Source organism: Quercus lobata, chromosome 6 (assembly GCF_001633185.2).
Source record: "Quercus lobata isolate SW786 chromosome 6, ValleyOak3.0 Primary Assembly, whole genome shotgun sequence".
Lineage (NCBI taxonomy): Eukaryota > Viridiplantae > Streptophyta > Magnoliopsida > Fagales > Fagaceae > Quercus > Quercus lobata.
Genome location: NC_044909.1, coordinates 40,297,227 through 40,324,205, shown reverse-complemented (window position 1 = coordinate 40,324,205; position 26,979 = coordinate 40,297,227). Strand labels below are relative to the sequence as shown.

Genomic DNA, 26,979 nt, shown 5'->3' with positions numbered 1-26,979 from the left:
TAATTCTGACTGGTAATTGTTTGTGAATGCATAATTTGATTGTCCATTGCTAAAGTGTCGAGTTCCTTATACAAATCTATGACGATTTTTAATCCTGGTTTTCTAATATTATTGTGGTCTTACAGCTAGATGTATGAATATAGTTCTTGTCATTCTTTATATGGCGCCTGGTAATATTGGAAACTAACAGGTGGGAGTGGGGAATTTGTATTGTTTGAAAATACTGGGTCGAATGGCTGTCACAAGATTTCATACTATGTTGACTCTTTTTTAAAAAACCAAAAAATGGTGTGTGTGAAAGATTGAAATCATATATTCTAAAATTTTATTTTGGTTGATAATTATTCTAAATTATCATCTGATAAAAATTGGCGGGATAAAGATTAGGCATAACTTGGATCTGACATGTGTACAAGAGGCACTTGGTATCTGTTCCACTTATCTTGAAGGGGGTAAGAAACAAAGTTCCTCACTTGTTGAAGTCTATAACTTTTTTTTTTTTTTTTGAAAAGTAGATAGGAGTATAATATAAAAAAACTGAAGGAGTACAAAGTGCGCAGAAAGGGTGGCTCCCACTGACCAGTCCCTAACATCCAATACAACCAACAGGAAAAGAAAACTAAAAAAAACTATAAAGTAAAAGTATGCAAGATTCAACCCGTGAGGGTCGCACCCTCAGGTGCTCAGGTGGTAGGCATGGTACGAGTGAACCGTTGGTATTCATCCAAAAATGTTTCTGCACTCTTGAGTATTACATGCGGCGGGGTTTGAGTCTCTTCAAAGTAAAGTCTATTACGCGCGTTCCATATGGACCATGTCACCATGGCCCACAACTCAAACTCTTTGTGGGACAATCTACTCTTTAAATATTGGGCTAAGCTAAAGAACGTCCTAGCCGAGGAGTCACTCTTTTGCAGCTTTCCTTTGACAAGAGCCCAAACATTTCGTGCTAGAGGGCACTGCCACAGGATATGGAGAACCGTCTCATCACTCGAACCACACACCGCACATTTAGGGTCAATGGGAACTCTCCGACGCGCTAAGCTTGCACGAGTTGGTAGGATATCCGAGCTCGCCCTCCAAACGAAGTTCCGAACCTTAGGAGGGATAGGTAACTGCCACAGCCGGTTCCACACGGGCTTATCTTCTTGCACCCTGGAGTGTTCCCCATTCCCTAACCCCTTCATCCGGAGTGCTACTTGATAAGCAGTTCGTACCGAGAAAGTTTGGGCCTTATTTTCATTCCATATCAGTGTATCCCGACCCTCTGAACTCCCCAGGCGAATCTGCAGAACTTCATCTCTCGACGGAGGTTGAAACCAAGCATTGACCTTCCCTTTATCCCACTGTTTAGTTTGTGGGTTTATAAAGTCCACCACCCTCAACGTCAAGTCCACTCCATCATGAAAAGCTGGGGTGTGAGGTAGCCACTTATGAGACTGAATACCAACCGAGCACCCATCGCCGATCTTCCATATGGACCCCATCCTAATTAGCTCCCTAGCATTGAGGAGACTACGCCACACGTAAGAGGGGTTACTCCCAAGCTCGGCCTCCATGAATGAGCATGTGGGGAAGTACCTTGCTTTGTACACTCGGTAGAACAGCGAGTGTGTCCCATGGATGAGCCTCCACGCCTGCTTAGCCAACATCGCAAGATTAAACGCATGAATATCACGAAAACCCACCCCCCCTCTATTTTTAGGAGTGCACAGCTTGCCCCAGTTAATCCAGTGAATCTTTCGCTCATTCCGCGTCTGCCCCCACCAATACTTTGCCAATACTGAGTTCATCCCATCGCACACAGCTCTAGGGATTTTGAAGATGCTCATCGAATATGTAGGAATTGCTTGGGCCACCGTCTTAATGAGGACTTCTCTCCCAGCCTTAGAGATATTTTTTTCCTTCCACCCCATCACCCTATTAGAGACCCTTTCTTGGAGATCCTTGAAGGTATTGACTTTTGATCTTCCCCCCACCATGGGTAAACCTAGATACTTTTCGCAGCTTGTCATTACCTGCGCCCCAAACATAGACCGAATATTTTCTTGAACCTCTCGACGTGTGTTCCTGCTAAAAAATAAAGCAGTCTTTTGGCGATTAATAACCTGCCCCGAAGCCCTTTCGTACTGGGCTATCACGTCCATCAACCGACTGCATTCATCTGTTTTTGCTTCGCTAAATAGAAGGCTATCGTCAGCGAAAAGGAGGTGAGAGATGCGCACCCCACCCTGACAAGAAGTAAGTCCTTTCAAGTGGCGGGTTTCAGTCGCCTTTCGCAGCAAGGAGGAGAGCCCTTCAGCGCAAAAAAGGAAGAGGTAGGGAGACAATGGGTCCCCTTGCTTGATACCTCTAGAGGGGGAGACATATCCGCATGGTTCGCCATTGATAATGATGGAGTAAGAGGCTGTACGAACTGTCAGCATTGCGAGGTTCACCCACTGCGCTGGAAAACCGATTCTCAACATGATTTTTTCTAGGAATTCCCAATCCACCCTGTCGTACGCCTTGCTAACATCAAGCTTGACTGCCATGTGCCCGACCTTTCCTCTCTGCCTATTCCGCATCCTGTGTAACATCTCATATGCAACAGAGGAATTATCTGTGATAAGTCGGCCAGGCACAAATGCACTTTGGGAGTCCGAGATAACATTTGATAATATAGGTTTCACTCTATTCGCAAGTACCTTTGAGATAATCCTTGAGACAACGTTACTCAAACTTATAGGTCGGTATTCAGTGATGAGTTGAGGATCCTTCTTTTTAGGTATTAGCACAATATGAGTATAGTTCATTTTGTGCAGGTACCTCCCTGAGTGAAGCACCGACAAAACCGCTGCAGTGACGTCGTGCCCAACAACGTGCCAAAATTTTTGGAAAAAGAAAGGAGACATACCGTCCGGACCCGGTGACTTAGAGGGGTGCATCTGGAAGAGGGCTGTCCGTACCTCCTCCTCCGTGTATGAACATGTCAAGCGCCTTGCCATCTCTTCAGTCACTACACAATCCACAGAGGTTAGCACGTTCTCCATGCTAGGTTCCGCCGAGGCAGTGAACAAATCTTTGTAGTATGCTTCTGCTATGGCTGCTATCTCCTCTGTGTTTGTGCACCAAACCCCATTTGAATCATGTAGGCCCTCTATGGTATTTTTCCTGCGTCGTTGGCTAGCCCGTTGGTGTAAATACTTCGTGTTCTTATCTCCAGCGGGATGCCAGATGGACCGAGACCGTTGATGCCAAAACACCTCTTCGTGGTGTAGAAGGTCATTAATCTCTCTTCGAACCTCATTTATTTTGTCCAAGTTTTCCCCGAAACCCGCTGCCCTTAGCTCCTCCAGCTCACCCTGTTTAGCATTTAACCGGTCTCGGGTATTCCCAAAGGTATTCCTACTCCACACCACAAGGTCCATCCTGCACCGCTTAATTTTTTCAAACAAACAAAACATAGGACTACCTGTAGGTTGACTCTGCGCCCAAGAGGTTATGATCTGGCCTTCACACTCTGGGTGGGCCACCCACTTCTCCTCGAACCGGTGAAGCTTTGATTTTCGGTGATGGCGTACAGCAGTGGGCTCAGTAGTTAACAATATGGGGTCATGGTCAGAATAGGCTGCTGTCGTATGAAGGACTTTTGCCTGCGGGTAAAGCTCTCGCCAATCCTCCGATGCACAAACCCGATCAAGACGTTGTTCTACAAAGTCAACCCCACGTCTTCCGTTTCTCCATGTGTATCTATAGCCTTGAAAGCCCAAGTCCAAAAGCCCACATTGAAGAAGTGTGGACTGGAAATCCTGCATAGGCCGAAGCGGTTTGGGAGTTCGGCTGTTTCTCTCATCAGAGCTGAGAATTTCGTTAAAGTCGCCGAGACACACCCAAGGAAGTGATGCCCGACCCGCTAGATGCCTCATCAAAAGCCATGTCTCACACTTAAGCCTTTCTTCTGGGTGCCCATAAACCCCTGTCAGTCTCCAATGTAACTGCAATGGGGAAGAAATATGAACATCGATATGGTTAGGTGAGTATGTCTGGGTAGAGACCACCACTTCATTCTTCCAAAGCAAAGCTAGCCCACCACTACGGTTCACACTAGGCACAACTAGCATTGAGGGAAACTCCAACTCCCTTTTAACGGACTGCATCTCACTAACTTTCAATTTTGTTTCCATAAGAAACAAAATTGTGGGTCCTTTTTTCCTTACCAAATCGGTAAGTACCTGAACTGCCCGGCGGTTCCCAAGCCCCCGACAGTTCCAGCTCATGATGATCATGGTGTTCGGCGGGGCTGAGAGGCAGCCGCCGCCGTTGGGATAGTTGGTTTAGTTTCATTGGCCAAAACCTTATGCCGCTTATTCTTCTCCTTCTCAGAGTTAAACTCTTCTTTGTGCTTGTGTTCTCTTTCAGCTCTCTTTGTACCAACCCGAGGAAGAAAGGTGGTGGATTTGTCTTTTTTTTCTTTGCATTGAGTTTGTGCAATTTTTTTCCACGTTGATGCTTTTTGTGGAAACTTACTAGCAGACCCCTTTTCCCATGCACGTGGCTGTGATTTCATTTTTTGCGTGGATTGGGTCACGTGACCTTCTAAAGCTTCCTGCTTATCCATGCTATATAATATAGGTACAGTAAAGAGGTCATGTGCTGGTATGTCTGAGACCGAGGAGTGTCGGTGTGGGCTGTCATGGGTATGGCAGGTCTGATCCGGTGTGTGGTCGGCTTCCATGGGTTTTGGTATCAAGGTGTCAGGTTCAGGTGGCAACTCTTGCATGGTCTGTGGAGAAAAGCCGGCTTTGTCAGTCCCATGAATTCCGGGTTTGCCGCCTTTGCAGGTGTCTGCGTTTGCAGTGCCTCGAAGATCGGTATTGTCGGTCAACTCTCTCAGATTCAACCTTGGAGTTTCCGTGACCTGTGGGTCCCTTGGCGATGTCGAAGTCTCCGGCGCTGGTCTGTGCCTGGGAGGGCTGTCCTCGGTATTTCGCGGACCAGCTGGTTTTGTTCGACTACCGGCGCGAAGCCATTCTCCGTATGGCCTGCTCTCGATGGTTCCTTCGTACGGATGAGGGCATCGGTTTGCATCGTGACCCACTCTACCACACTGAAAACACATTCCGACGAGCCTCTCGTACCTGTAAGCAACCTTGACTCGATCGCCTTCTGGACTGACCACCTGACCGCCTCTCCGTATCGGTTTCTCAAGCGGTATCTCCACTCTAATTCGCAGAAAACGGGCCTGGTCCGATGCGAGTGCCTTACGGTCTACTTCCACCACTCGACCGATACCCCGACCGATATCCAGCCCCGCTTCCTCGTTAATGAGGTCAAAGGGCAGCCCCCATACCTGAACCCATATCGGCAAAAACGTGAACCCCACTGACCTGGCTGTCAAACCCTTCTCCCATCTCTGCAACACCAACATGTTGTTCTCGAAGCTCCACGGACCGTTGTCCCATACCCATTGTAGTTGGCTTTCCATTGAGAACCTAAACTGAAACAGTCCGTCCCCAACGTCTACGATTTTGAGGTTGCTACCCATTTTCCACACAGACCGTAGGAGGTTTTTTGCAGCTCTTGCATTGAATGGGCGAGTGGTCAAGAATTTTCCGATGAGGCTAAGGGAGTATTCCTCAAGAATCTCGTCCCTATGGGCTGCTCGAATGGTAATAGGCTCCTCCTCTTCAGATGTCAATGACATGTTTTGGATCCGTTCAATGAAGTCAGACTCCATTTAGAAAGAAAGAGAGGGCGGGGAAAAGGAAGTATACTGAACAAGGAAGAGAAGTTTACGAAGACGTACGCTCTTACTCTCCGCCGGTATAGCCCCGGTCAAAGGATAAGAGAAAGAAGGACTCACCCGTGGTGAAAGGAAACACTCCTACGAGAGGAGAAAAAAGAGCCTTTAACATGATATATCTAATGAAGTCTATAACTAACAGTGGAGAGGTAAAAGCAATTAGCTATGCAAGAATGTGTTTCAGATTTTCATATATTATATTATTATGCACTGTTTTTAAGAGAGAAAGAATTTGGTGGAGTTTATCATCTTTTCTCTGTTCTCTTAATTAAAATTGTAATTTTGTTTTTGCTGTGCTATTTTCTTTTCTTTTCTAAGATTGTCTCTGAATTTTGAATATGTTGATGCTCATGTTTGTTCAGAAAGGCCACGGTATTCCTGATTCCCTCCTCAAAGAGGTAAAAAGTGTGGCTCACAATTTTTTTCATCTTCCATATGAAGAAAAAATCAAAATCAAGATGACTGCGGCGGCTGGATTCAGGTTTATTTCATGGAATAACATTCTACATATATGTATATTGTAAATGAGTATCAAATTTATTTTATGATAATGACTAGGGCCCGTAGACTTCATAATAACTGAAAGTATATTTTGAAGGACAAAATTTAACAACAAAATTGGTTGTAGCCTAAGGTTACAATCTTATTCAATATTTTTTTTATTGAAGATGAATTTTGACAAATCCACCATTGGATTACATCTTCTTATTATATCCTCTATGCTTGCAAAATTTCTAGAAAATTAAAGATCAATAGTTATGTCATCAATAAATTGTTTAAATTACAAGTTTTTTTAGTTTAAAATTATGCATAAAATATAAGCTTATAGATTATATAGTAAATAATATCCGATTGACACAAAATTTGATATGTATATTAAAAGCGTAAAGAATATGCAATTCAACGGTTAGATTTTCAAAATATGCAGTAATGTTTATTTTATTGAGTAAGGTTGTAGCCTTAAGCTACAACCTGTTTTGTAGCTAAATTTTGTCCTAAATCCTATATGGAGCACTGGAAACCTTTAAATTCAATGAAATGTATTCTGGGGGCTTCAACTAAGAGCATGCAGGTTCCTTACATGATCATATCTTATTGTAGCCTTTCAACATGGTAAACAGACAATTATAATTTATGAAGGTACATTGATGTTTTATGCTTGCTAAGTAATTGGAGCAACTGCATCAATCTTGCAAGCTGCTTACCTTGGAGTCAATGGTTTTTTGGTTCAGTGGCTAAGATGTTACTTTTTTTATCCATTTGCATAACACTGTGTTATTGTTCACTACAATATAGTAGATAGATGCTCATCTATAGTATGGAATTTATCATCTTTGCTGCTGCTGCTGCTCTTTTCTTATTCTTACTATTAATAATATCAATTTGTCTCACCAATAACCTGGGATGCACGGACGCGGCATCCAGCCTAGTGCACCCGCGACCAACGCGGGAGGGACGCCGCAGACCGCGCGTCCATGCCGCATCGTGCCACGTGGCTGCTCCCGAATCGGGCCGACGCGGCCCAAATCGGGCCGACTCGGTCCGTATCGGCCTGTATCGGCCGAAACGGCCGACTCGGTCTGTATCGGCCGAAACGGCCGAGTCAGGCCGAAATTCAAAAAAAAAAAAAAAAAAAAAAGGTGCAAAATGCACCGTTTGACTTAACCTAAATACCCAGACCCTCTCAAACCCTCACACTTCATCCAAAACTCCCAAACTGCTTCTCTCACTCCGTCCCTCATCTCCCTTATTAATTATTATCTACTATTGCTCTTAAATTTGGTATTTGTTTATATAATGTGAAAAAGTATACTTAGCAATATATTAAACATATATTGTAAAAATATTTTTAATAATTTTTTAATCGCCGAGTCCTGCCGCACCCGCACCCACCTTTTTCAAAAATTGCCAAGTCCCGCACCCGCACCCGCACCCGAGTCCCGAAACGCACCCGTGCTTCATAGCCAATAACAGTGGTATAGAGAAGTAAAGGAAGGGATGTATGGATCGCTTGGCAAAACTATGGAAGGATATAACCAATGGTATGTGAAGATTATGGTTTCTCAACCAAACACCTATATTCCCAATTTTTACTCAGCAGAACATATTGTACATCAGCATATCAGGATTTTATTGTTGTACATCATTTACCTAGTAAAGGATTATTTCCATATCATTGAGATTGATGGGTTAAAACTTAATAACCATCATGGCTTAAACAAGAATTAGCTCGGGCTATTTGCTATTAATCAGCCATTGAACAGTGTTTTACTTTTGTCCCTTTCTTGATATTTAAAATAGCTAATCAATGCATAGAGTTTAAACTACAACTACCTATGATAATTGTTTCTGTTCCATTGTTTTCCAAACTCTCAATTGCTTACCCTTTTTTCTCCATTTGGGGTTACTCAGTTCATCTGAATTGTGTTGTGCAATGTTATTTGACTTGCTTATTTCTTGGGCATTAAAATGAATCCTAATCAATCATCTGGTTGCTGATTCTGAAGTTTTATTATAGGTCTAGCATCTTGATGCTAATTCTCTTTTTGAAACAATAGTTTATTAACTCAATGATTGATGGTGTTCATAATACTTCTGAATTTCTTGTTTGACTTTTATATCATCTTATGGTCCTTTTTGCAGGCCATGCAATCCTCAAAACTTCAAAGAACTAATGGATGTATATATCAGACTCTGCACAGGCATGCTTTCCAAGACACTCTTTCCTTTTTCATCTTATGGTTTTGTACACTTTCTCCATACAAATTTAAATTTCTGGGACTTTCAGACCTTTCAAGAAAAATTATGCGGGGAATTTCTTTAGCATGGACTGGGTCGGCAGAAGAATTTGAAGGCGGAAGAGCTGGAGATGCATTTTGGGCGATGCGTATTATAGGTTACCCAGGTGTACCAACAGCAAATGGTCCAGGCCCAACAAATGACATTGGATGGTAATGAAAATACTTCTGCTGTTGGTGCTTGCACATTACCCTTTATTATTGGATTTTATGAAAATGACGTTATTTTCTTTCTTGTTTTCTTTTGTTCCTATATTCCATTCGAATAAATCCAGTGGAGCTCACACTGACTATGGTAAGTTTCTCATCCTACAGATGATCAAGGACCTGAAAATCTTGTTTATCAATCTCATTCCTTTAAAAATTTTGCATAGGTTTGTTGACGTTGGTTAATCAGGATGATGATATAACTGCACTACAGGTACAATCAATTAGTCATTTTTATTAGGAGGCTCATTTTGATTTTGGAGATATAATCAAACGAGTGTGTGCTGTAGTTGGTTGTACGTCAAGTATGTGGCTTTACAGATTTAGATTTGCTTTCTTTTGTTATTTGAATCCCCTGCCTCTCTTTGATATTATGAAGCCTATAGCTGCTAATACAATGTTTATCATATAACCTTTACTTGTGAACCATCTTGTATTAAATCCTACCGCTGCTTTAGTTTCACCACATTAATTGGTTATGTTGTTTTACGTAAGAAACCAGTCTGGTGAATGGATATCAGCTCCTCCAATTTCTGGAACATTTGTATGCAACATTGGTGACATGCTAAAGGTATATTGCTTGTAAATTAATTGTCCCCAATCTCTATATGTCCTTTGGAGTTGAAATTTCTAACAAAAACTGTAAGAGTGCAGATTTACTCCAATGGCTTGTATTACTCAACCTTGCACCGCGTTATCAACAAGTCTCGTCTCCAAGATATCGGGTTTGTGTAGCATATTTCTATGAGGTCAGTGTTTCTTCATTTGCCACTTTCTTGATGTAGTCCTTCTTGAATTGTCCTCCCCACATTCTTTTGTTGCATGAACAGACAAACTTCGATACAGCAGTGGAGCCTTTGGAAACTTGTATACCTCAGGTAGAGCTAAGAAGTTCGAAAGAGCTGTATATGGGGAGCATTTGGTCAGCAAGCTCCTAACCAGTTTCAGTTAGGAGCTGAGATGATGAGATGAATGTTCCGGTGTTATTGCTGTGACTGCGTTCATCTGGAGAGAGTGGGAGAAAAATACACTGCGAGTTGTATTTTGTGAAGAGTATTTGTCATCTGGAACTTTTGTCTCAACGTCCTGTTGGGATTTCAGAAAATTGTTTCAGTTTTCTTGTAGTCGTGCAGTATAACTATAAACTGCTGGTCATTACAATCCTCCTTTTAGGCTTTCTTAGAAATTAAAATGGAGTATCAATTGCCAATTCATTGTATAGCTTAATGGCAGAATTTGGGTTTGAATGCCTTCTGCTCCACTAATTGTAAGCAAACTAATAATAATAATATGAGAATAATAATATATTTTTTTTAAAAAGTATCAATTGCTTGCGCTAGTACAAGGAAAGAATAACAACATTCTCTTGTTCTTTATTTTTCCTAGACCCGACTTCCCTTCTATTTAAAAAAATGTCTCCAGCATTCAATGGGAACCTAATGGTATTAAAAAGTTCTTCGAATATCGTAGTTACAAATTGCAATTACAAACAAACCATTTCTAAATGTTGGAAAAATAAAATTACAAATGAACCAAGAAACTTGACAATTACAATTAAAAAGTTCATCATACAAATACTGAACCTAAATTAAGTACTAGTCTTTTTTGCACTTGGAAAAGATGAGTGCTTCAAAATCATTAAATCTGCAAAAAAATTTATTTTCCCAATGAAGGGAATTTGATACAACATGGATGACCTCAGTCACGAAACAATAACTCTACCCTAAAAAGAAAGAAGACCTAGAATTAGGAAGCATTTTCTATGCTAGTATACTTTCGGAATTCCTCAGCATCAGCATTGCAGCAATAATCAAGACACCAACAATTGTAAACTTTTTATGTGAAAAAATAATGACAAAAATCATAAAATTAACAATGAACCAGATTGATGGTTACCATTTTGCAATGAGTCCAAAATTTGGGGACCTTCATCCTAGTAACTCGCATCATACATTTCCGGTTGAACTCGCATCATACATTTCCGGTTGCTAATCCATTCGCCAGAACTCTATCTTCATGAGAATCCTTTGTATAAAGTGGCATTTTTGTGCCAAGCTCCCTAAGCCGGTCAACCATGTTATAAAGAAATTCAAAGGTCAGTTTGGATTGGGCATTGAAATCCTCTCTCACATGTGGATGCAACCTGAACCAGTCTCCTAACATCCTATGCACATGAGCACGAATCATTCTCCATGGCACAGGGTATCTTTCACAAAGCTTCAAATATTCCATCAGTAGATCTGTCTGGTCCAGTTTTCCCACTTTATCGCTTCCTTTGCTGCCCAATACCCATTCACCAGTTCGATAACCAGCGAAAAGAGCTGGATTCTCAAGAAGAGACTCAGCAGAAAGAACCCCTTCAGCACCAGTCTCTTCCAAACAATTCTGAACATCATCGATGTGGCGAATGTTCCCATTTGCAAGGACTGGGATTCTGAGTGCATCTTTCACAGCTCTGATAGCATTCCAGTCAGCCCGAATTTTTTTTCCATCTTTCTCATCTCTTGTTCGGCCATGGACAGCTAAAAGAGAGCAACCTGCTTCCTCTAGCATCTTAGCATAGTTGATTGTAACTTGCAAATCTGGGAATAAACGGATTTTGCATGACACAGGAACTTGAAGGTTGAGAGCCAATTTTTGTACTAGAGATTTTACAAGTGGAAGATTATCCATAAGGAAAGCTCCATAATTTCCCCTCTTGGCAATACGTTGAGGACACCTGCACGAAAATCATAGATCGATTTATATCTTGTGTTAAAGCTCTGTGAACTACAATTGCCCCATTAACTTAGATGTCCTTCAGAAATTTGGGTAGAATTTATGTTGCTTTTTGCTAGGACAGGTGAAAACTGAAAACTGCTTAGTTTATTGTTACAAGGTTAATAAAATGACCTTTATAACTTTGAAGCAATTTGATATTCTGCCCCCAAGATATCTGAACCCCCCAAAAATAAATAAAGAAAAGAAGTAGGAGAATTGCAGTAGGTTAACGGCAATTGTAAAATTTAGTGACTTCGTTATGAACGAATCCACTAAATATACACGTTGGAGTGTTCCCTTCTAGTGACAGGCTGCATTGGTCCTAGACACAATAAAAAGTGGGCAAGTGTAAGCTAGGCCATTCTTGTAAGAGGCATGTTACATCAGCCCTTGGATGTAGTGAAAAGTGGGTGAGAGTTCTTGCACTTTTATCAGTTTATGGACGGGTGTAGATAAAGATGTTAGTCAAGGAGAATAGGATCTGTATTGGTACTTGGAATATACGGTCCTTAACAAGGAAATTAATGGAAATAGTAGATACAACGACTAGGAGGATAATGAAAAATGTGTGCCTAGTAGGTAGGTGAGAAATCTAGAGATTTGGAGCAAACAGGATATATATTATCGTATACATGATAGAAATGGCATAGGGATAATCATAGATGAAAGTCTTAAAAAATAAGTTGTGGAGATAAAGAGATATAATTATGTTAATAAAACTTGTTTTAGAAGAAAACACAATTAATATTGTTAGGGAGTACACTCCTCAGATAGGGTTGAAAGAATCAATGAAGCAAAGATTTTGGAAGGATATAAATGAAAAGATTCAAGGGTTACCAAATAGGAAAAAAGATTTTACAGTAGGAGACCAGAATGGTCACGTTGGAAAAGATGGTGGGTGGATCTAAAAGCATTCGTTGACAAACATTAAGAGGACAGCTTGAACTAGCATGGTGACTATGGGTGTGTTTGTATAAGCGGTTGGAAAACTGTGTTTTGAGTTTAAAATGAGCGTTTGTAAAAACACAGTTTTAAAGTCTTCTTAGTTATCTTCCTAGGTGTTTTGTCATTCCAACTTTCCAAGTCCTGTTCTAGAGTTCTTTCACGGCCTTCACTCACCTTCAACTTCAAGTCTTTCCAAGTGTTAAGAGGTTTCAAAGTCTTCTTAGTTATTATTTACTAGTCTAATGAAATAACCCTACACGGTCTTTAACAAAAAATAAATCCCTACATGGAAGTGTAAAAATGGCTGAACATGCGAGTGCTGACTTGTGATTACAGAAGGTGAACTCAAGCTCAGGTAAGTGGAGCAAAGAAATTCCTCCTCTTAAATCTTCTTGTTCATCCCATTTACCATTCAAAATGACTTCAAAAATAAAATTCTATCCGGTTTTTCATAACCATGACAAAATGGAACATAACTAAAATACTTTATTTGTCACCATCCCATTAAAATAGACCATAGTTTTCTTGAACCATACTCAAATAAAGCTCAACAGCACTAGTTTATAAGCTACTAACCAACAATAACAAAGATAAATCTCAATGCAGCAAAAGATGTATAATTCACAACAACCTTATGTAACAGCACTAATAGTGAAGGACAAAAAAGAAATAAATTATTACCCCAAATTGATGTCAACATAGTCACAAAAAGGCTCCACTCTCCTTGCAGCCTCTAATAAAATGTCCGGGTCATTCGCACAAAATTGGACAAACAATGGCCGATCCTCCTGCAATTAATTAATAGCAAAGTTCAAAAAAAAAAAAAAAAAAAAAAAAAAAAAAAAAAAAAACCAGTAAAAATTTACAGAGGTAAATGGATAAAAAAATTAGTAAATACCTTGCAAGTGGTAAATTCCTGGTCACGGTACTTTTCGGTCTCGGTAAAAATGCGAGAGTGCAACATGGGCGTATAAGCTGCCTCGGCACCGTACTTTCGGCAAAGCATTCGAAAGGGAAGCTCCGAATTGTCGACCATCGGGGCAACTATCAATTTGGGTCGACCCAGTTTCAACCAGTGAGCCCATGCCCGGTCGATGTGGGACTCTCCGGTCAAGCACCGTGTCAGTGAGCCCAAGCTGAACGGCGACGTGTCAGACGAAGAAAGAAGTAACTGTTGTTGTTGTTGTTGGTCGGAGCAGAGGAGGTCATCTTCCGGGTCGGAATGAATGGTTAGGGTTTGGGTATGGGTTTGAGTGAGAGAAGAGGCCATGAGAGATTTGAAAGTGGGGAAACAGGAATTTCGGGAGGAGTTGAGGGGTATGGGAGGAATTTTGAATTTCATGGGCAGACGATGGGGATGAGGACGGTGAAGTAACCCATCGCCGCCGTAGGTTTGGGATGGTAGAGGAGGGCTAAGTCTGATGAGAGAGCTTTCGAGGTCTGGTATGTAATGCTATGTCAGAGTTATTAGGGCTTTTTGGTTATTGGCGGGTAGAAATGAACCGGCTTGCTTTAACACCAATTTGGGCCTCTTGTTGGGCCATTCTCAAATAATTCTCAAGCAACTTGAATCATTAATTGTAAAAAAAAAAAAGTTTTTTTGAAAGAGTTTGACTGGTCTTTTTTTTAACCAAAATTAAAGAGGAACTCACATGCCCTCTAAGGTGGCCCAAGTCGGGGATGTATTCTCCTCCGTGGGGAGAAGAATTTCGTGTGCTCACTTGAACTTGATTTAAAGTGGCGAAATTCTTGAGTGCTGCATAGGAAAGAAATTGGACATCTTGTGAACTTATATACTCCTAGGTTGGAAATTAGATTGGGTTCTAAGCTGTGAAGCACGAATGCGGCACCAGAGGGGACGCCGTTGCCCGCACGTCCGGCTACATCGAGCCGCGTCATGCCACATGGTTTTTTTTTTTTTTTTTAGCTGACTTGCGCCGACGTGGCTCCGATTCATGCTAAATCGGGCCGTATCGGCCAAAACCGCTGAAACAGCTGATTCAAGCCGAAATTCAAAAAAATATGTGCAAAACGCACCGTTTGAGCCAAATATTAAACCCTACTGAAGGCTCACTTCACACAAACACACCAAACTTCAGCTCTCTGCCTCTCTCTCACTCCGTCACTTATCTCTCACTCTCTCTATGCTCTCTACCTCTATCTCTGCTCACTGTGAGACACTCAGCCAGTGTCGAGTCAGTCACTTGACTCACTTCAACTCATTCTTTCTTCAGCTCTCTCTCACACATTCTTAACTCAGGTACCTTTCAATCTTAGTTTGATCTTTGATTTCAATGATTTGTGATTTGTGAATCTGTGATACTAATTTGTGAATCTTAGTTTTCAATCTTAGTTTTATTTAGTTAATAGTTATTACTTATTACTCATTGTGAATCTGTGAACTTGGGTTTGATTTATTATTAATTTATTTAGTTAATACTTAATAGTTATTATTTGTAGGTTAAATTGAATCTATTGAATTTGCAATGGATGAAGTTACTAGCACAGAAACTTCATCTCAAGAAGTGCCAAATGCTGAATGTCCTCTTTGGCAGTATGTGACTAAAGTAGAAAAACCACCTGGTGCTACCGTTAAAAAAGGTGGAAACACATACTTTAAGTGGAACTATTGTGGTGTAGTTTATTTGGGATCCTATTCTAGGGTTAAGGCTCATTTATTAAAAATTCTTAATAAAGGTATTAAAGCATGCCCTAATGTGACACCGAGCCATAGGCTGGAAATGCAGCAAATGCATGATCAAGTTGAGAATGATAAGTTAGAGAGAATAAAGAAGTCGAATTCCCTTACTCCCACCTCTCCCAGGCCGTGGGCCTATACCTATTTCCCCATTTCAGAGACAGAAAGGGAGTGATAGTACAAATCCGGTTGATGGTAAGAGGAGGAAGGTGATGTTGAAAGACTCTTGAAACCAATTAAGGACTTTTAGCTTGAAAATGGTGTAAGCATAGTTTCTGATAGATGGTCAGATCCACAAAAGAGGCCTCTTATTAATATTATGGCTGTATTAGATGGGGGTCCAATGTTTATAAAGGCAATTAATGGGTCAGGTGAGTTCAAAGACAAACATTATATTGCTGGGGTGTTGAAGGATGTTATAAAAGAGATTGGACATAAAAAAGTTGTCCAAGTCATCACTGGTAATGCTAATATGATGAAGTCTGCTGGAGCTCTTATTGAAGGTGAGTATCCTAAAATATTTTGGACACCTTGTGTTGTCCACACTCTCAATCTAGCTTTAAAGAATATTTGTGCAGGAAAAAACACTGAAAAGAATGAAGTTACATATGAGGAATGTAGTTGGATTACACAAATGTGTGCCGCCACCTCAAGTGGGCTCTATTTATTGAAATTTAAATGTTTTTTATCATTTAAAAATAATAGTTTTATTCTTGTTTATAGAATCTGCTGCTTGTTCTTGTTTATTTAACTACATAAGTAAATTATTTTGTGTGATATTTCTAAAAACTTGTTCCATTAGAGGAAAATTATTGACGACTTGTACCTTTATAGAAAAAATTATTATTGAGAGAGGGAGAGAGAGATTGAACTCAAATAATACTTTCTCGAGCTCATTCTATGGTACCTCAACTTTAGGGAGTATTAAAAGATCATAATAGTGCTAGCAATATATGAATTCCTGGTGTAAATGATGCTTCCATGTGTATTTTCTCTCTTTTAATTTGGTAACTTAAGAGTTCGCTTGAGCTATATGCATCTTCACTTGAGTGAGTAATAATTGCTTACAATTATACTATTATCTTAGTTGTGGTAAACAATATCACATCAATTTGAGATGCGTGGGCTACCCATCCATTGAGGGTGGGGGTGCCCTTTAACCCAAGGGCAAGGGGCATGCAGAATATAGACTCCATATATTGGACAAATCAACATTTTAATCATATCCCACCTAGGCAATCTCAACATACATTCAACCACTTTAATGCCCCAACTTGGTTATAAGCTTATGTTACTAAGCTCGGCAACAATATCACATCAATTAAATGTTTAATTACACATAAATATGTGAGTTTGAAAGATTTCTCTTAAATATACTCATTACGTGTATTTTCTCTTGTAGAAGATTAAAACTAATTAGTTAATCATGCAGACATGCAGCCAAAAGAACCTAAGGGTCAAGATCAATTGCGGCATGGTTTTTGAATCATTAAATAAGTAAAAAACGAGTGAGAATAAAAAAGTGAAGAAATAAATTCTTTCAATCCAAAATTGGAAAAATCCTGATTTAGAATCATCCTGCGCTGTCTTGGTAGTTTTGCCATAACGTTTTGCACATATATAAAATTCACCTGATTCTTGTAGCCATAGAAAGAAAATTTGAATATCTACAACTTTTTAGTTTATCATAAATTCGGAAAAAAAGTCTTTTTAGAGTTCAAACGTGGGCTGGAAGTTTACTGTGAAAAAACTCCAACAATAAAGGGATTCACATCCTAAATTTGAGGGATTTTCTCTCTTTTTCGTTTGGATGAGGCTAAGCTTATAGAGTAGGGAAAACCCTAGAACATTTTTTATCTTGTTGTTTATTTCTTTTATACATTTAGCATTGTTGTATCCAAAAAAAAAAAACATTATTTTTATGGATTTATCATGTGTTCTTCGAATTATCTATGTCTTCTATGGATCGATGATTGAATTTGGAGATTGATTTTACTATTTGGAATCATTGCATGGTGACAAATTTTTAATATTTAATATTATTTTTATATAAATCGAATGCTTGAACTCCTTGATTTGTTATGATTTAAGAATATATTTAGTGCTTAATCTCTCATGTAGCATGCCAATTGAATTACTTGCTCAATCACTCATAATCAATATACTTTATACATTGTTTGAGTACTTTATTGTTATATCTTCCAATTAGGCGAGTTGACTCTCTACCCTAATTGAGTTAAAAATAATCCAAGTTCATATGATAAAATATTAGGTTTATCTAGTATTTTTTTCCATTAATTTCTCTTAAATTTATTTTGCTATTTTGAATTGTAGTTTTAATATTATCTTGCTCCATCTTTGGGTGGAAAAAAATATATATAGTATATATTTTTTTTATTTTCTGTTAAATAATAGAGATTTTTACACTAGTACAATCATTTTCTGTGGATCGACCTTCAACTCACTGAAATATTATTACTTGCAAATAATCTATACTTGAGTTTGCATTAATTTAATCACAACTGCGAGATACTTACAAATTAATTCAATTTTGTGCAAAATTCTACCCAAAAAAAAAAAAGGTCTCTAACGGTTAGTAAACAGCCCTGGCTACATTTTAGAATGTTTGTCCCTACACAAGTCACCTCTCAACTTTGTCTTTTCATCAAACTCTTTAGTGAGTATAAATTAACGTTCATATTAATTATTTATAGATTTTTTTTATAATATATATACATATTTTGGCACACCACATATGGAAATTCATAGGAACTCTCCAAGATTTATACTTCTAGAATCTTATTTTAATTGTATCATGAAGACAATTTGCCTAAACTCATTAGCAAAATCAATTGAGCTGGGGAAAAAAATATTATTTTAAAGAAAATGATCTTTTCGTGTTCTAAGCCTACTTCAATTATTCTTTTTTCACTTTTCATGATTCCCCCACTAATTTCCCAACAAAGCTTACATAGTTCCTTCTCTTTCTTTGTATATGCTTCAAAGCCTAATTATTTTCATCAAAGAATACTCTTTTGCTCATTATTTTTTGACTTCCCTTACTCGTTATTATTTTATTGTTGAAGGAAATTCAATGGTAGTAACTAGCCAATGACCCTTCAATGTGAGTACCGATTTTGACTACTCAAAAGAACCTAGGTCTAGCCACTAACTTATCAAAATTCAATAGGAAAATATTCATCTCCATATGAAATGGATCGATAATGTTTCATGGTTTAGATTATATACTATTGGATTGTATAAAATAAATAAATACTACTAATGGACAATCAATTAGGCACTCATCCACATATATGGACAACCCTAAAGTCACTTTTTGGGGAGGGAAGGGGGGAGGAAAGTGTAATTACCGAAAGTGCATTGAATATGTCAAGTTAACTCATGACTATTCCCTGACGGTCATAAATCATGTTGACTTAGCGTCTGTTACTACTAAAGCAATAACCATTTTCCAAATTTGGAATGGACATTTATGAATGCAATAGTCACTCTTGCCACCTATATTAGGGCAACATAACTACATTCGCAAAGGTATGTGTAGCATTCTGACACATTCAACTATCTACTCTATTTATTCCAATTCTAAAAGGTTTCATGACGTAAGCATCGTTAATTGATAGGCCAGTACCATGCCCATACCCTCCAATAAGGTTTCCCTCTTACAAATCTTAGAAGACCTTCTAACGCATTGTGTTCGAACAAATAACCGACCGAAGATTTTTGCATCAATTACAGATGCAAATGTGTATCATGTGTCACATTATTTAAAATATATGTTAAATGACGTGGTAATTTATACACAGTTAGATTCATGAAATTGACTATCCATTTCTAATAAAACGGAGAATATCCTGCCTGTTCTAACAACACGTATTGCAGCAATAAATAGACCCCCAACAACAAGCATCCTTAAGTACACCCAGAGTGAGAGGAGGGAGAAGCGTGGATAAAACATGTCGCTAGAGTGCGTTTGGTAAGAGTAATGGAAGTCCTTTTATTTTTTGTTTTGTTTTTTTTTTGTGAACTCATTTTAACGGTCCCATCCTCATTTTTCTGTAGTACATACAGCAAATACTGTGTGAACAAAGCGAATCCAAACTCACACCATATGAACGACATTACCACCATTGAATCGTTTTCAGAAGCTTCTATCACTTTCTTCTAAATAATAAAAAAATGTGTTTTCTACATTTGAAGTAGAAGCCAATCTATTTCACACATATTATGAGGACAAGACATTTATGCATGGACTTCGTGTTGAAAGAAGAATATTGCTCTGATAAAAGATTAAAACCCTCTGTTCATTTTTGTCCACCATAGGATCTTTTATGCTTTTGTATTATTTCAAGTCTCAACCTGTATAGTTTTACAAGCTTTGTCAAACTTTCGCACCCAAGTACATTTTTCACACCACCAGCTAGTGTGGCTTAGTGGTTGCCCCCTTCTTGATGGCTGTGCCAGGCACGGGTTCGAGTCCTCATACCCCATAGGTGTGGGATTTGGACTTTGGTTTCTAAAAAAAAACAAAGTGCATGGGTGGAGTCCAAGTCGCGGGCACCATTATGTGCTGGTGGTACTCACAGGCGATGTATCTGTGGGGTGTGGTTGGCTGTGATATCACACGTGAGCCACCCTTTTTGGTTTCTCAAAAAAAAAAAAAAAAAGTACATTTTTCACGATTTGACTATTGCGGGCAGGTTTGAAAGAGAAACATGGTTTGCAATATAAAAAATAGAAGCCTCTATCGGACTTTGCATATTTAAAAAGGTAAAATTGTGTGTTCGGTAGAGTTATTTTTTACTAATTAATCTTGTTTTTAACAAAACCAACAAACACACGTCTTTATATTTTAAATTAAAAAATTTTAAAAATCACAAATTAGTCAGATAAGTTGAAAATAAACTCAACCAAAACAGATAAATTCCGTTGAAAATTTTAAAAAGGTGAATAATAATAAAAAGAGGGAGTGAAGTTTTTCAAAGCTTGGATTGTGCATGCTTGACATAATTGCGTGGCCGCAAATTCTTGTCGGTTATGAATAACCGACTAAAAAAACCCAAATGGGTGTGTAAGTGTGTTGGTGTTGGCAACACATTCTAATGAGGAAAGCAATGAATAGATATCAGATTCAACCACGATCTCTCTTTCTCTCACTACATAGTTTCAAGAGTAGCGTCCGAGTGAAATTGACGCAGCCACATGTGTGAATGGCGAATTTTTAAAATGATGGAGAGTCTTTTGAAGTGGGACCACAAATGCATCTTAACAAGGTTGACGTTAAGGCAAAGGCAAAGGCAAAGGGAGGCAAAGCAAAGGAACAAAAATGTGAACGTTGGTGTGGGTCCCAACAATGCCGGAACCTTATCAATTCTGCACCCACCCATTTTGACTTTGCCATATGAGTTTTCATTAGGGGTGGGCTTGAACCCCTTCTGGACCAACCATTTCGCCTCAGTCTCCTCCAAATTCAGCCAACCCTTTTCCCAGAAGCCAAACAAGCCAACAAAGATGCATTAAAAAACTCTTTCTTTCTCTCTCTCTCTCTCTCTCTCTCTCTCTCTCTCTCTCTTTCTCTTTCCTTTCATTTTCCTCACCCATCACCAACCTTCATCACTAATAATCACTATAAATTTGGCCGTCCCAACAGGCAACTGCCACTACTTTTCCTTTTGGTCAACCGTCCCATACACGACATGTTGGTCCACTTCTTTTCATTTGTTTGACCCAGTCCTTTTCCTCTCTTTAATTATTTTCTTTTCTTTGTTAACTATTTCAATCAAAGAAAAAAAAGCTTTGGGTGATGGGAAAATAAAGTAAGAGGTAGGCATCCAAGACAAAAACCAAAGATAAAGCAATCAAATACAAATATCAATGAGAATTATAGAACAGATAGGATAGGAAGTAGGAACTCACTTTTTTTTTTTTTTTTTTTCTTTGGATACTGAAATCTATTACCAAATCCACCATCTTTCTCCTTTTCCCCATTTTTTTATATATATATAATTATAATGGTTGCATAGAGTCAAAGAGAGAGAAAGGAATCCAATTGTTACAGGCAATTTTGAACTAACCCACTAATCTCCTTCGAGATAGAGTTGAGTCCGACAGGGCCAGCTAATGATGCTTGCTACAGCCTCTAGCTAGTGACACATAAAAGCTCCGTAGCACTGTGATTTAACTTTTTGATGTTTTGTTTTTGATGGTGCTTGATGATCTAAGATGATTCAAGGATAAGATTGGAAGCCTCAGCAACAGATAGAGAGTGATTGTGCTCGCCTTCATAGGTCACAACTAGCATAGCTGGATCATCCAGAGCTCTCTCAACATGTTTACGTGCTGGACATCCTCTCACGCTGCTGCACTTGTAGTATCCCCTGTTATACATCACACAGAATTAGAACAAACTTTAGATGCTGAATCTGACTTTTCCAATTTTGACACCAAAGCACTACAAAGTTTACAACTATATATATGACCTTAACTTGAAATTTCACAGATATGAAAAAAGCATACTGATGTTTAATAATTCAATGGTTACAAATCTAAAAGGGCAAATCTTAAAAATTGAAAGGATCTACAATTACATACCTTGGATGAGGAGAGCCCTTAATGGGTTTCTGTCCGTACTTCCTCCAAGAATAATCGTCAGGTGGAATATCAGCCATCTTCAAGCTAATCGCAGGGACCCTCACTACCCTTTTCAATCTCAATTTTCTGCTAAACCAAAAGAAAATGTAAAGAAAAGAAAAAAGTCAAAATCAGACCAGAAATAAAAGACCAAAGAGTCAGAGACAGAGACACAGAGGAGATAGACCAAGTGACCGACCTTTTCTTAGAACAATGGCATCGGCCGGAGGAACCTCCGCACTTGCCGGAACCTAAGTTTTCGGAGCTGCACTTCCTCTTCAACGAAGCGGTGGACAAAGGTGGCTTTCCGACCGAAGAAACCTGGGACAGATTCGTAATCTGAAACGCAGATGAAGAGGAAGGTTGTTGCTTGCTGTCCGTGTCACCAGTCAAAGACGACATGAACGAAGTCGCAGCAGAATTGTACGAGAAATTAATGGTCGTCGTTGACGAGTCCTTCCTCTCAATCACACCATTTTTGGGCATAAACGACTCGCCGTGGTATTGAGGAAGAGGTGGGATCTGCTGGATCGGGGTGGCATAGTAAACTCTAGGCTCAGGAGCTGACCTTTCTTGACTTTGATTTGACACCAGAGGTGGTAGTGGTGGTGGTGGAGGACCCAAAGGGCCTCTTCTGAAACGAGCATGGCCTGTTCTGGTCCGACCCAGAAGAGAAATTACCTTCTTGAACTTCGAAACGGCAACGTCTGCTACAGCTTTACAGTCCCTCTCCATTTCAGAGGACGATTGGTTTTGGCTTTGGCTTTGGCTTTGGCTTTGGATTTGGTATTGCTGTTGTTGTTGTTGTTGCTGCTGAGTCTGAGATAGCAATCTGATAAGCTTTTCAACGCTTTCAAGCCCAGAAGCTGCTTCTTGCACAGCGTTCTCTTCCATTTTGGCTGAGAAATTGTTGTTCCTATAGTCCATCATGAACTCCACGGCCATTTTTCAAAACCATACAGAACCAAAAAAACACAAAGGTAAAAAGGAAAACGAGGAGAGAGTTTCAGTTTGATTGATTGATAAAAAGGAAAGTCTATGGTCAAAGTGATTGGCAATATATTTAGGCCCACACTGTGACTGGCTTGTCACGCTAGCACTTGCCGTCAAACGTAGGTGCGAATAAGATCTAACCACACATGACATTTTTATTGAGAACCGTGTACAAATACTAACTATTTTTATATATAAAACCCATTTTTAATAAAAATTTTAAAAATGAAGACCTGTTCATGAATGATGAGACCTATGCTATTGAGTGCATTATAAAACAAACTAGTCTTTGATAATCGTTGGGAGATTGGAGGACATCAGGTCAAACCAATACTATTAACCATTCGATTTGGAAACTGTGTTGAAAAAGGAATGGAGAGGTTTTGGTTGTTGCCAGCACGGTAGAGTTGACCTCGCTTATGGGGATGCAACTGTAGTTACATACTGATACAGCTTTCTTTTTTGAAAAAAAAATAATGGATTGGAGGATGGACTTTGTGTATGTGTTGTAAGTTGTAACTAATAATTAGTGGTTAAAGTTTTACTCTTTTTTTAGAGGAGAATTCAAATTTCTTCTCAACTAAACTGAACAAACTCATTTCCCTCAATAGGATAGTTAACATAGTAAAATCTTTATAAAAAAAAAATACTAAACTAAACTAAGCTGTCTTATCCAAAGACTTAACAAAAAGACTTCATGGAATTTGGTTAGAATAGTTTGTAAGAATGAATATCAATTATTATCTATGTCCTCAATAATTGTAAGTTGTAACTATCAAAAAAAAAGAAAACAAACATTTTTGTGATGATTTAATTTTATTCTTTTTTTCCCATTAAGGCCATATACTTATCAATTTTATATAGATTTGATGTTAAAGTGTCTTTCAGCTCCATTTTGTTTCTTTTTTTTTTTTTTTCCTAGGTGATTGTGGGGGCTTGAACCCCTGAGCATCAGCTCCATTTTGTTTCCAACTACATCTGAGATTATCAAAAAAAAAAAAAAAAAAAACTACATCTGTTACAATGAAGTTTTGATTTAAGTTCCAGAGAAAAGTTTGGAACAGATTATTTTAATATCAGTATATGTTGGGTACCATTTTGAAATTACTTTATTTATTTATTTATATATATATATCTATACTACTATTTAAGGGCTGCACTTGTATATATTAATCCATGTCATCTAATTGCCAATATAAGTTCATAGAAATATATAACACTTAAAAAAATACAAACAGATCATTTGAAACAAAGAAAGGAATTAACGCCCACAGACACGTAAAAATTGACACCTTGTTCAAACAAAAAAATTTGCTTACCCACAGAACACAAAGTAAATGCAAAATTTTCAAGTTTAAAATTTTAAAAATAATAATAATTGAAACAGTTCTAAAAATGCAAATTTGTAGTTGATGGTTAAGTGGATATAATTCTGTGTGTTTATATTATATTACAACCTAATAATTATCTAGTTCAAGCTTTTTAAAAGATTCTTCAATTTAAGAATTATGCCAATATAGTATTGAGTTGAACAGCAAATGTCATCCAATTTGATTTAAGAATTAATTCTCTATGTTTTAGTCCTACTTAACCAAAATATTTTAGATTTTAAAGTGTCTTACCAAATTTCTAACTTGACATTAACTTTACATATAGTTTTTTTTACTAAAATTTCATCATCTGCAAAAAATACTAAAGGCCTTACTCTTAATCAATTTAATGAGCTCATCTATGACCAGTGCAAAGGGATTTGGACTTAATTTTGATCCACAATGCAAACCATAGTGATATAAAACTTACTTTTTGAAGCCTCCATTTGTTCTCACACTAATTACAACTCTCTCATCCATAATACAAGCCTGTGATGATCATATAATATGTTTTCTCTAGATCAATAAAAACCTTATGAAGATCTTAATAGGCCTCTACATGTTTTCATTAGGTGAATAAGTGAAATAATGGCTTCCATGGTTGATCGCCAAGGTAGAAAGTCATATTGATTCTTTGGTATTGTTGTTTCGTGTCTTAACCTATATTCAATTATTCTCTCTCAAAGTTTCACATCATGACTCATAAGTTTAAATCCATAGTCGTTTGTCTAGTTTTGAATATTTCCATTGTTCTTGTAAACAAGTATTGGAGTACTTTTTCTTTAAAATTTTATTGTCTCTGTACGGCACCGAGATCCCTAGACCTATATAGGGCCTTGGGCCCAGGCCCAACGGGAACAGCCCTATTGCCCTAAGCCCTTCTTGGAATTGCCTTAGCGTAAAAACTAGTTTTGGGTCCTGAATTCTTATAAGTGCTCGGCATAAGCTTTCCCGAACAAGCGTATGAACCGTGTCCGGGAAAATCATGATATGCTCGGTTAACTGCATTACCGAGCACTATCAAGCTGGAACCAAGTTCCAAGGCCATAATTGTTGCACCCCACTCTCACCTAATTACCCACTTAAATTAGATAATATTGGACCTTCAATAGCACTAGCGGAGGTTGTAATCGTAATTTCCCCACTAACCTTAGCTATAAATAGCAGAAGTTTGGGAGGAATAAGGGGTTCAGAAAAATAGAGAGAAAACAGTCAAGTGAGAAGAAGAAACTGAGTGTTGCTTTGAGTCTCTCTGCCGAAAACGACCCAGAGTAGGAAATCCTCAAGCCCACTACAAATAAATTGTGAGCCCAAGTGAGTTAAGGCCCAACAGCCTCATACCTGGTTCCCACAGTCTCTTTTAAAAAACTTTTTACATGTACAATAGAATTAAATCAATTGCCAAGAGTCTTGTAATTTAGTGGCACATCCTACTCTCCTCTGTTATGAGAATTAGGGTTCAATTCCCCTTCCTTATCACACTATAGAATTATTTTAAAAAAAATTAAAAAAAAAACTAATTAGAGTTTGGTTTGGGACACAAATTTTATTGGTTATTGGAGGGACATGGACCGATATCAAATGGGGCCAGGAATAGTAGACAGCATAGAGACCCAAATTGGAACAAACACATCAAAGTTCATTGATTGAGCGAGGGATGCTGATGGATGGATCGACTCAAATAAGACGTTGAAAAGATCTACAAAGATCATGAAAATAGAGCCTCTTTGGAATTCATGACATGCTAACCCTTGTCCCAAAGGTATGATGAAATGATATTTCCTTTAGTATTGAGTTTATTGTGAGATAATCTCTTACTCGATAGTGTAAAACATGAGTTTTACACCACATCCTTACCAAATTTTAATTCAAAATAAATTGTAACAATTCTATTTAGAAAACCCAAAATTTTCAACGCTCCTTAAAATAGAGTATGGGCTTAATAGGAAAGTTAGTAAATTAGTGACTTTTAATTTTAAAAACATGACAATATTTTGAGACATCTTTTTTTAGAATACAAGACTAATAATTTCAGATAGAGGTAAGAGAATTTTTTGGATGGAATAGGATAAGGGATTAGGATCCGGTGTCGAGTGCAATTCACCAACTTTATTTCACAAAGTTTTTTCAATTTTTACTTTTTACTTCTCGTAAGTGTTTTCTAAACTTTTTTAATCAATGGTTGAAATTGAAATTCTTTTTTTGCAATTATCAATCTCAACCATTCATAGGTATGCATCAGGTGCAAAATCTCAATCCTAAAATGAGGCAGAACAAATCAAAGACTTCTCCTCAACAAAAGAGGCAAGTGATACATTGTACCAGTAGTCTTCCACCGGGTCTATCTTTTGACAATAGAAAGAGTGTCTGAATTGTGCAAGGCAGAGCGGCTAGGTGAATCTCTCTTTCTCTTTACTTGGAAAAGATATTCCCATTCATTTCAACCCCTCACAGTTAGAAATGAAAAGAAGAATAAGAATACTGTAGCTCATAATCCTGTTCGAATTTTACAAACTTAAAAAAAAAAAATATTATTTAGTTAACAACTTTTTAAAGCATAAAAAAGGGTTTAAAAAAACACAGTCATCAAGTTTCAAAGTAAAATTCACAGGTTTGAATGGGAATTTGATTGACCCAAACCGGAAGATCCAAAAAGCATCACATGTGAATCAAATATCACCAGCTTCTAGCTTAATTAAAATCATCGAATGGTACCTTGAACTGGGCCAACTTGTTATAGATTGCAACAATAGTTAGTAATACATTAGTGTACAA

At 38.3% G+C, this 26,979-nt stretch overlaps 3 protein-coding genes and 1 pseudogene across 4 annotated transcripts; 1 reads left to right on the top strand and 3 right to left on the bottom strand.

The window, feature by feature from the left end:
- Positions 1-4,264: 4,264 nt before the first annotated feature.
- On the bottom strand, positions 4,265-5,865 carry LOC115950281. The gene has a single exon (XM_031067504.1). The coding sequence runs from the start codon at positions 5,717-5,719 to the stop codon at positions 4,265-4,267; it is 1,455 nt and encodes a 484-aa protein (XP_030923364.1). The 5' UTR covers positions 5,720-5,865.
- A 1,925-nt stretch (positions 5,866-7,790) lies between these two features.
- On the top strand, positions 7,791-10,007 carry LOC115995326 (annotated as a pseudogene).
- Positions 10,008-10,311: 304 nt separating this feature from the next.
- Positions 10,312-14,024, bottom strand: LOC115995325 (tRNA-dihydrouridine(16/17) synthase [NAD(P)(+)]). The gene is made up of 3 exons (XM_031119842.1): positions 13,394-14,024; positions 13,177-13,283; positions 10,312-11,509 (listed from the first exon to the last, which is right to left on the bottom strand). The coding sequence occupies exons 1-3, from the start codon at positions 13,835-13,837 to the stop codon at positions 10,762-10,764; spliced, it is 1,299 nt and encodes a 432-aa protein (XP_030975702.1). The 5' UTR covers positions 13,838-14,024; the 3' UTR covers positions 10,312-10,761.
- A 7,103-nt stretch (positions 14,025-21,127) lies between these two features.
- LOC115950595 (probable WRKY transcription factor 15) lies at positions 21,128-23,036 on the bottom strand. 2 transcript variants are annotated; one of them, XM_031067799.1, is made up of 3 exons: positions 22,041-23,036; positions 21,803-21,931; positions 21,128-21,588 (listed from the first exon to the last, which is right to left on the bottom strand). In XM_031067799.1, exons 1-3 carry the CDS (start codon positions 22,784-22,786, stop codon positions 21,429-21,431), a joined length of 1,035 nt encoding a protein of 344 aa, XP_030923659.1. In that variant the 5' UTR covers positions 22,787-23,036; the 3' UTR covers positions 21,128-21,428. The 2 variants fall into 2 exon arrangements, with proteins under 2 accessions (XP_030923659.1, XP_030923660.1); XM_031067800.1 differs by having other exon boundaries at positions 21,803-21,928.
- Positions 23,037-26,979: the final 3,943 nt, after the last annotated feature.

What these genes read in the sequence shown, in the direction of transcription:
- LOC115950281 (XM_031067504.1), bottom strand. Translation starts at nt 5,719, where the DNA reads ATGGAGTCTGACTTCATTGAACGGATCCAAAACATGTCATTGACATCT.
- LOC115995325 (XM_031119842.1), bottom strand. Translation starts at nt 13,837, where the DNA reads ATGAAATTCAAAATTCCTCCCATACCCCTCAACTCCTCCCGAAATTCC. An exon ending in AGGAATTTACCACTTGCAAG is followed by an intron (nt 13,284 to 13,393) that starts GTATTTACTAAT and finishes AATTAATTGCAG; the next exon opens with GAGGATCGGCCATTGTTTGT. An exon ending in TATGTTGACATCAATTTGGG is followed by an intron (nt 11,510 to 13,176) that starts GTAATAATTTAT and finishes ATTTTCGTGCAG; the next exon opens with GTGTCCTCAACGTATTGCCA.
- LOC115950595 (XM_031067799.1), bottom strand. Translation starts at nt 22,786, where the DNA reads ATGGCCGTGGAGTTCATGATGGACTATAGGAACAACAATTTCTCAGCC. An exon ending in TGCCATTGTTCTAAGAAAAG is followed by an intron (nt 21,932 to 22,040) that starts GTCGGTCACTTG and finishes CTTTTGGTTTAG; the next exon opens with CAGAAAATTGAGATTGAAAA. An exon ending in AAGGGCTCTCCTCATCCAAG is followed by an intron (nt 21,589 to 21,802) that starts GTATGTAATTGT and finishes GATGTATAACAG; the next exon opens with GGGATACTACAAGTGCAGCA.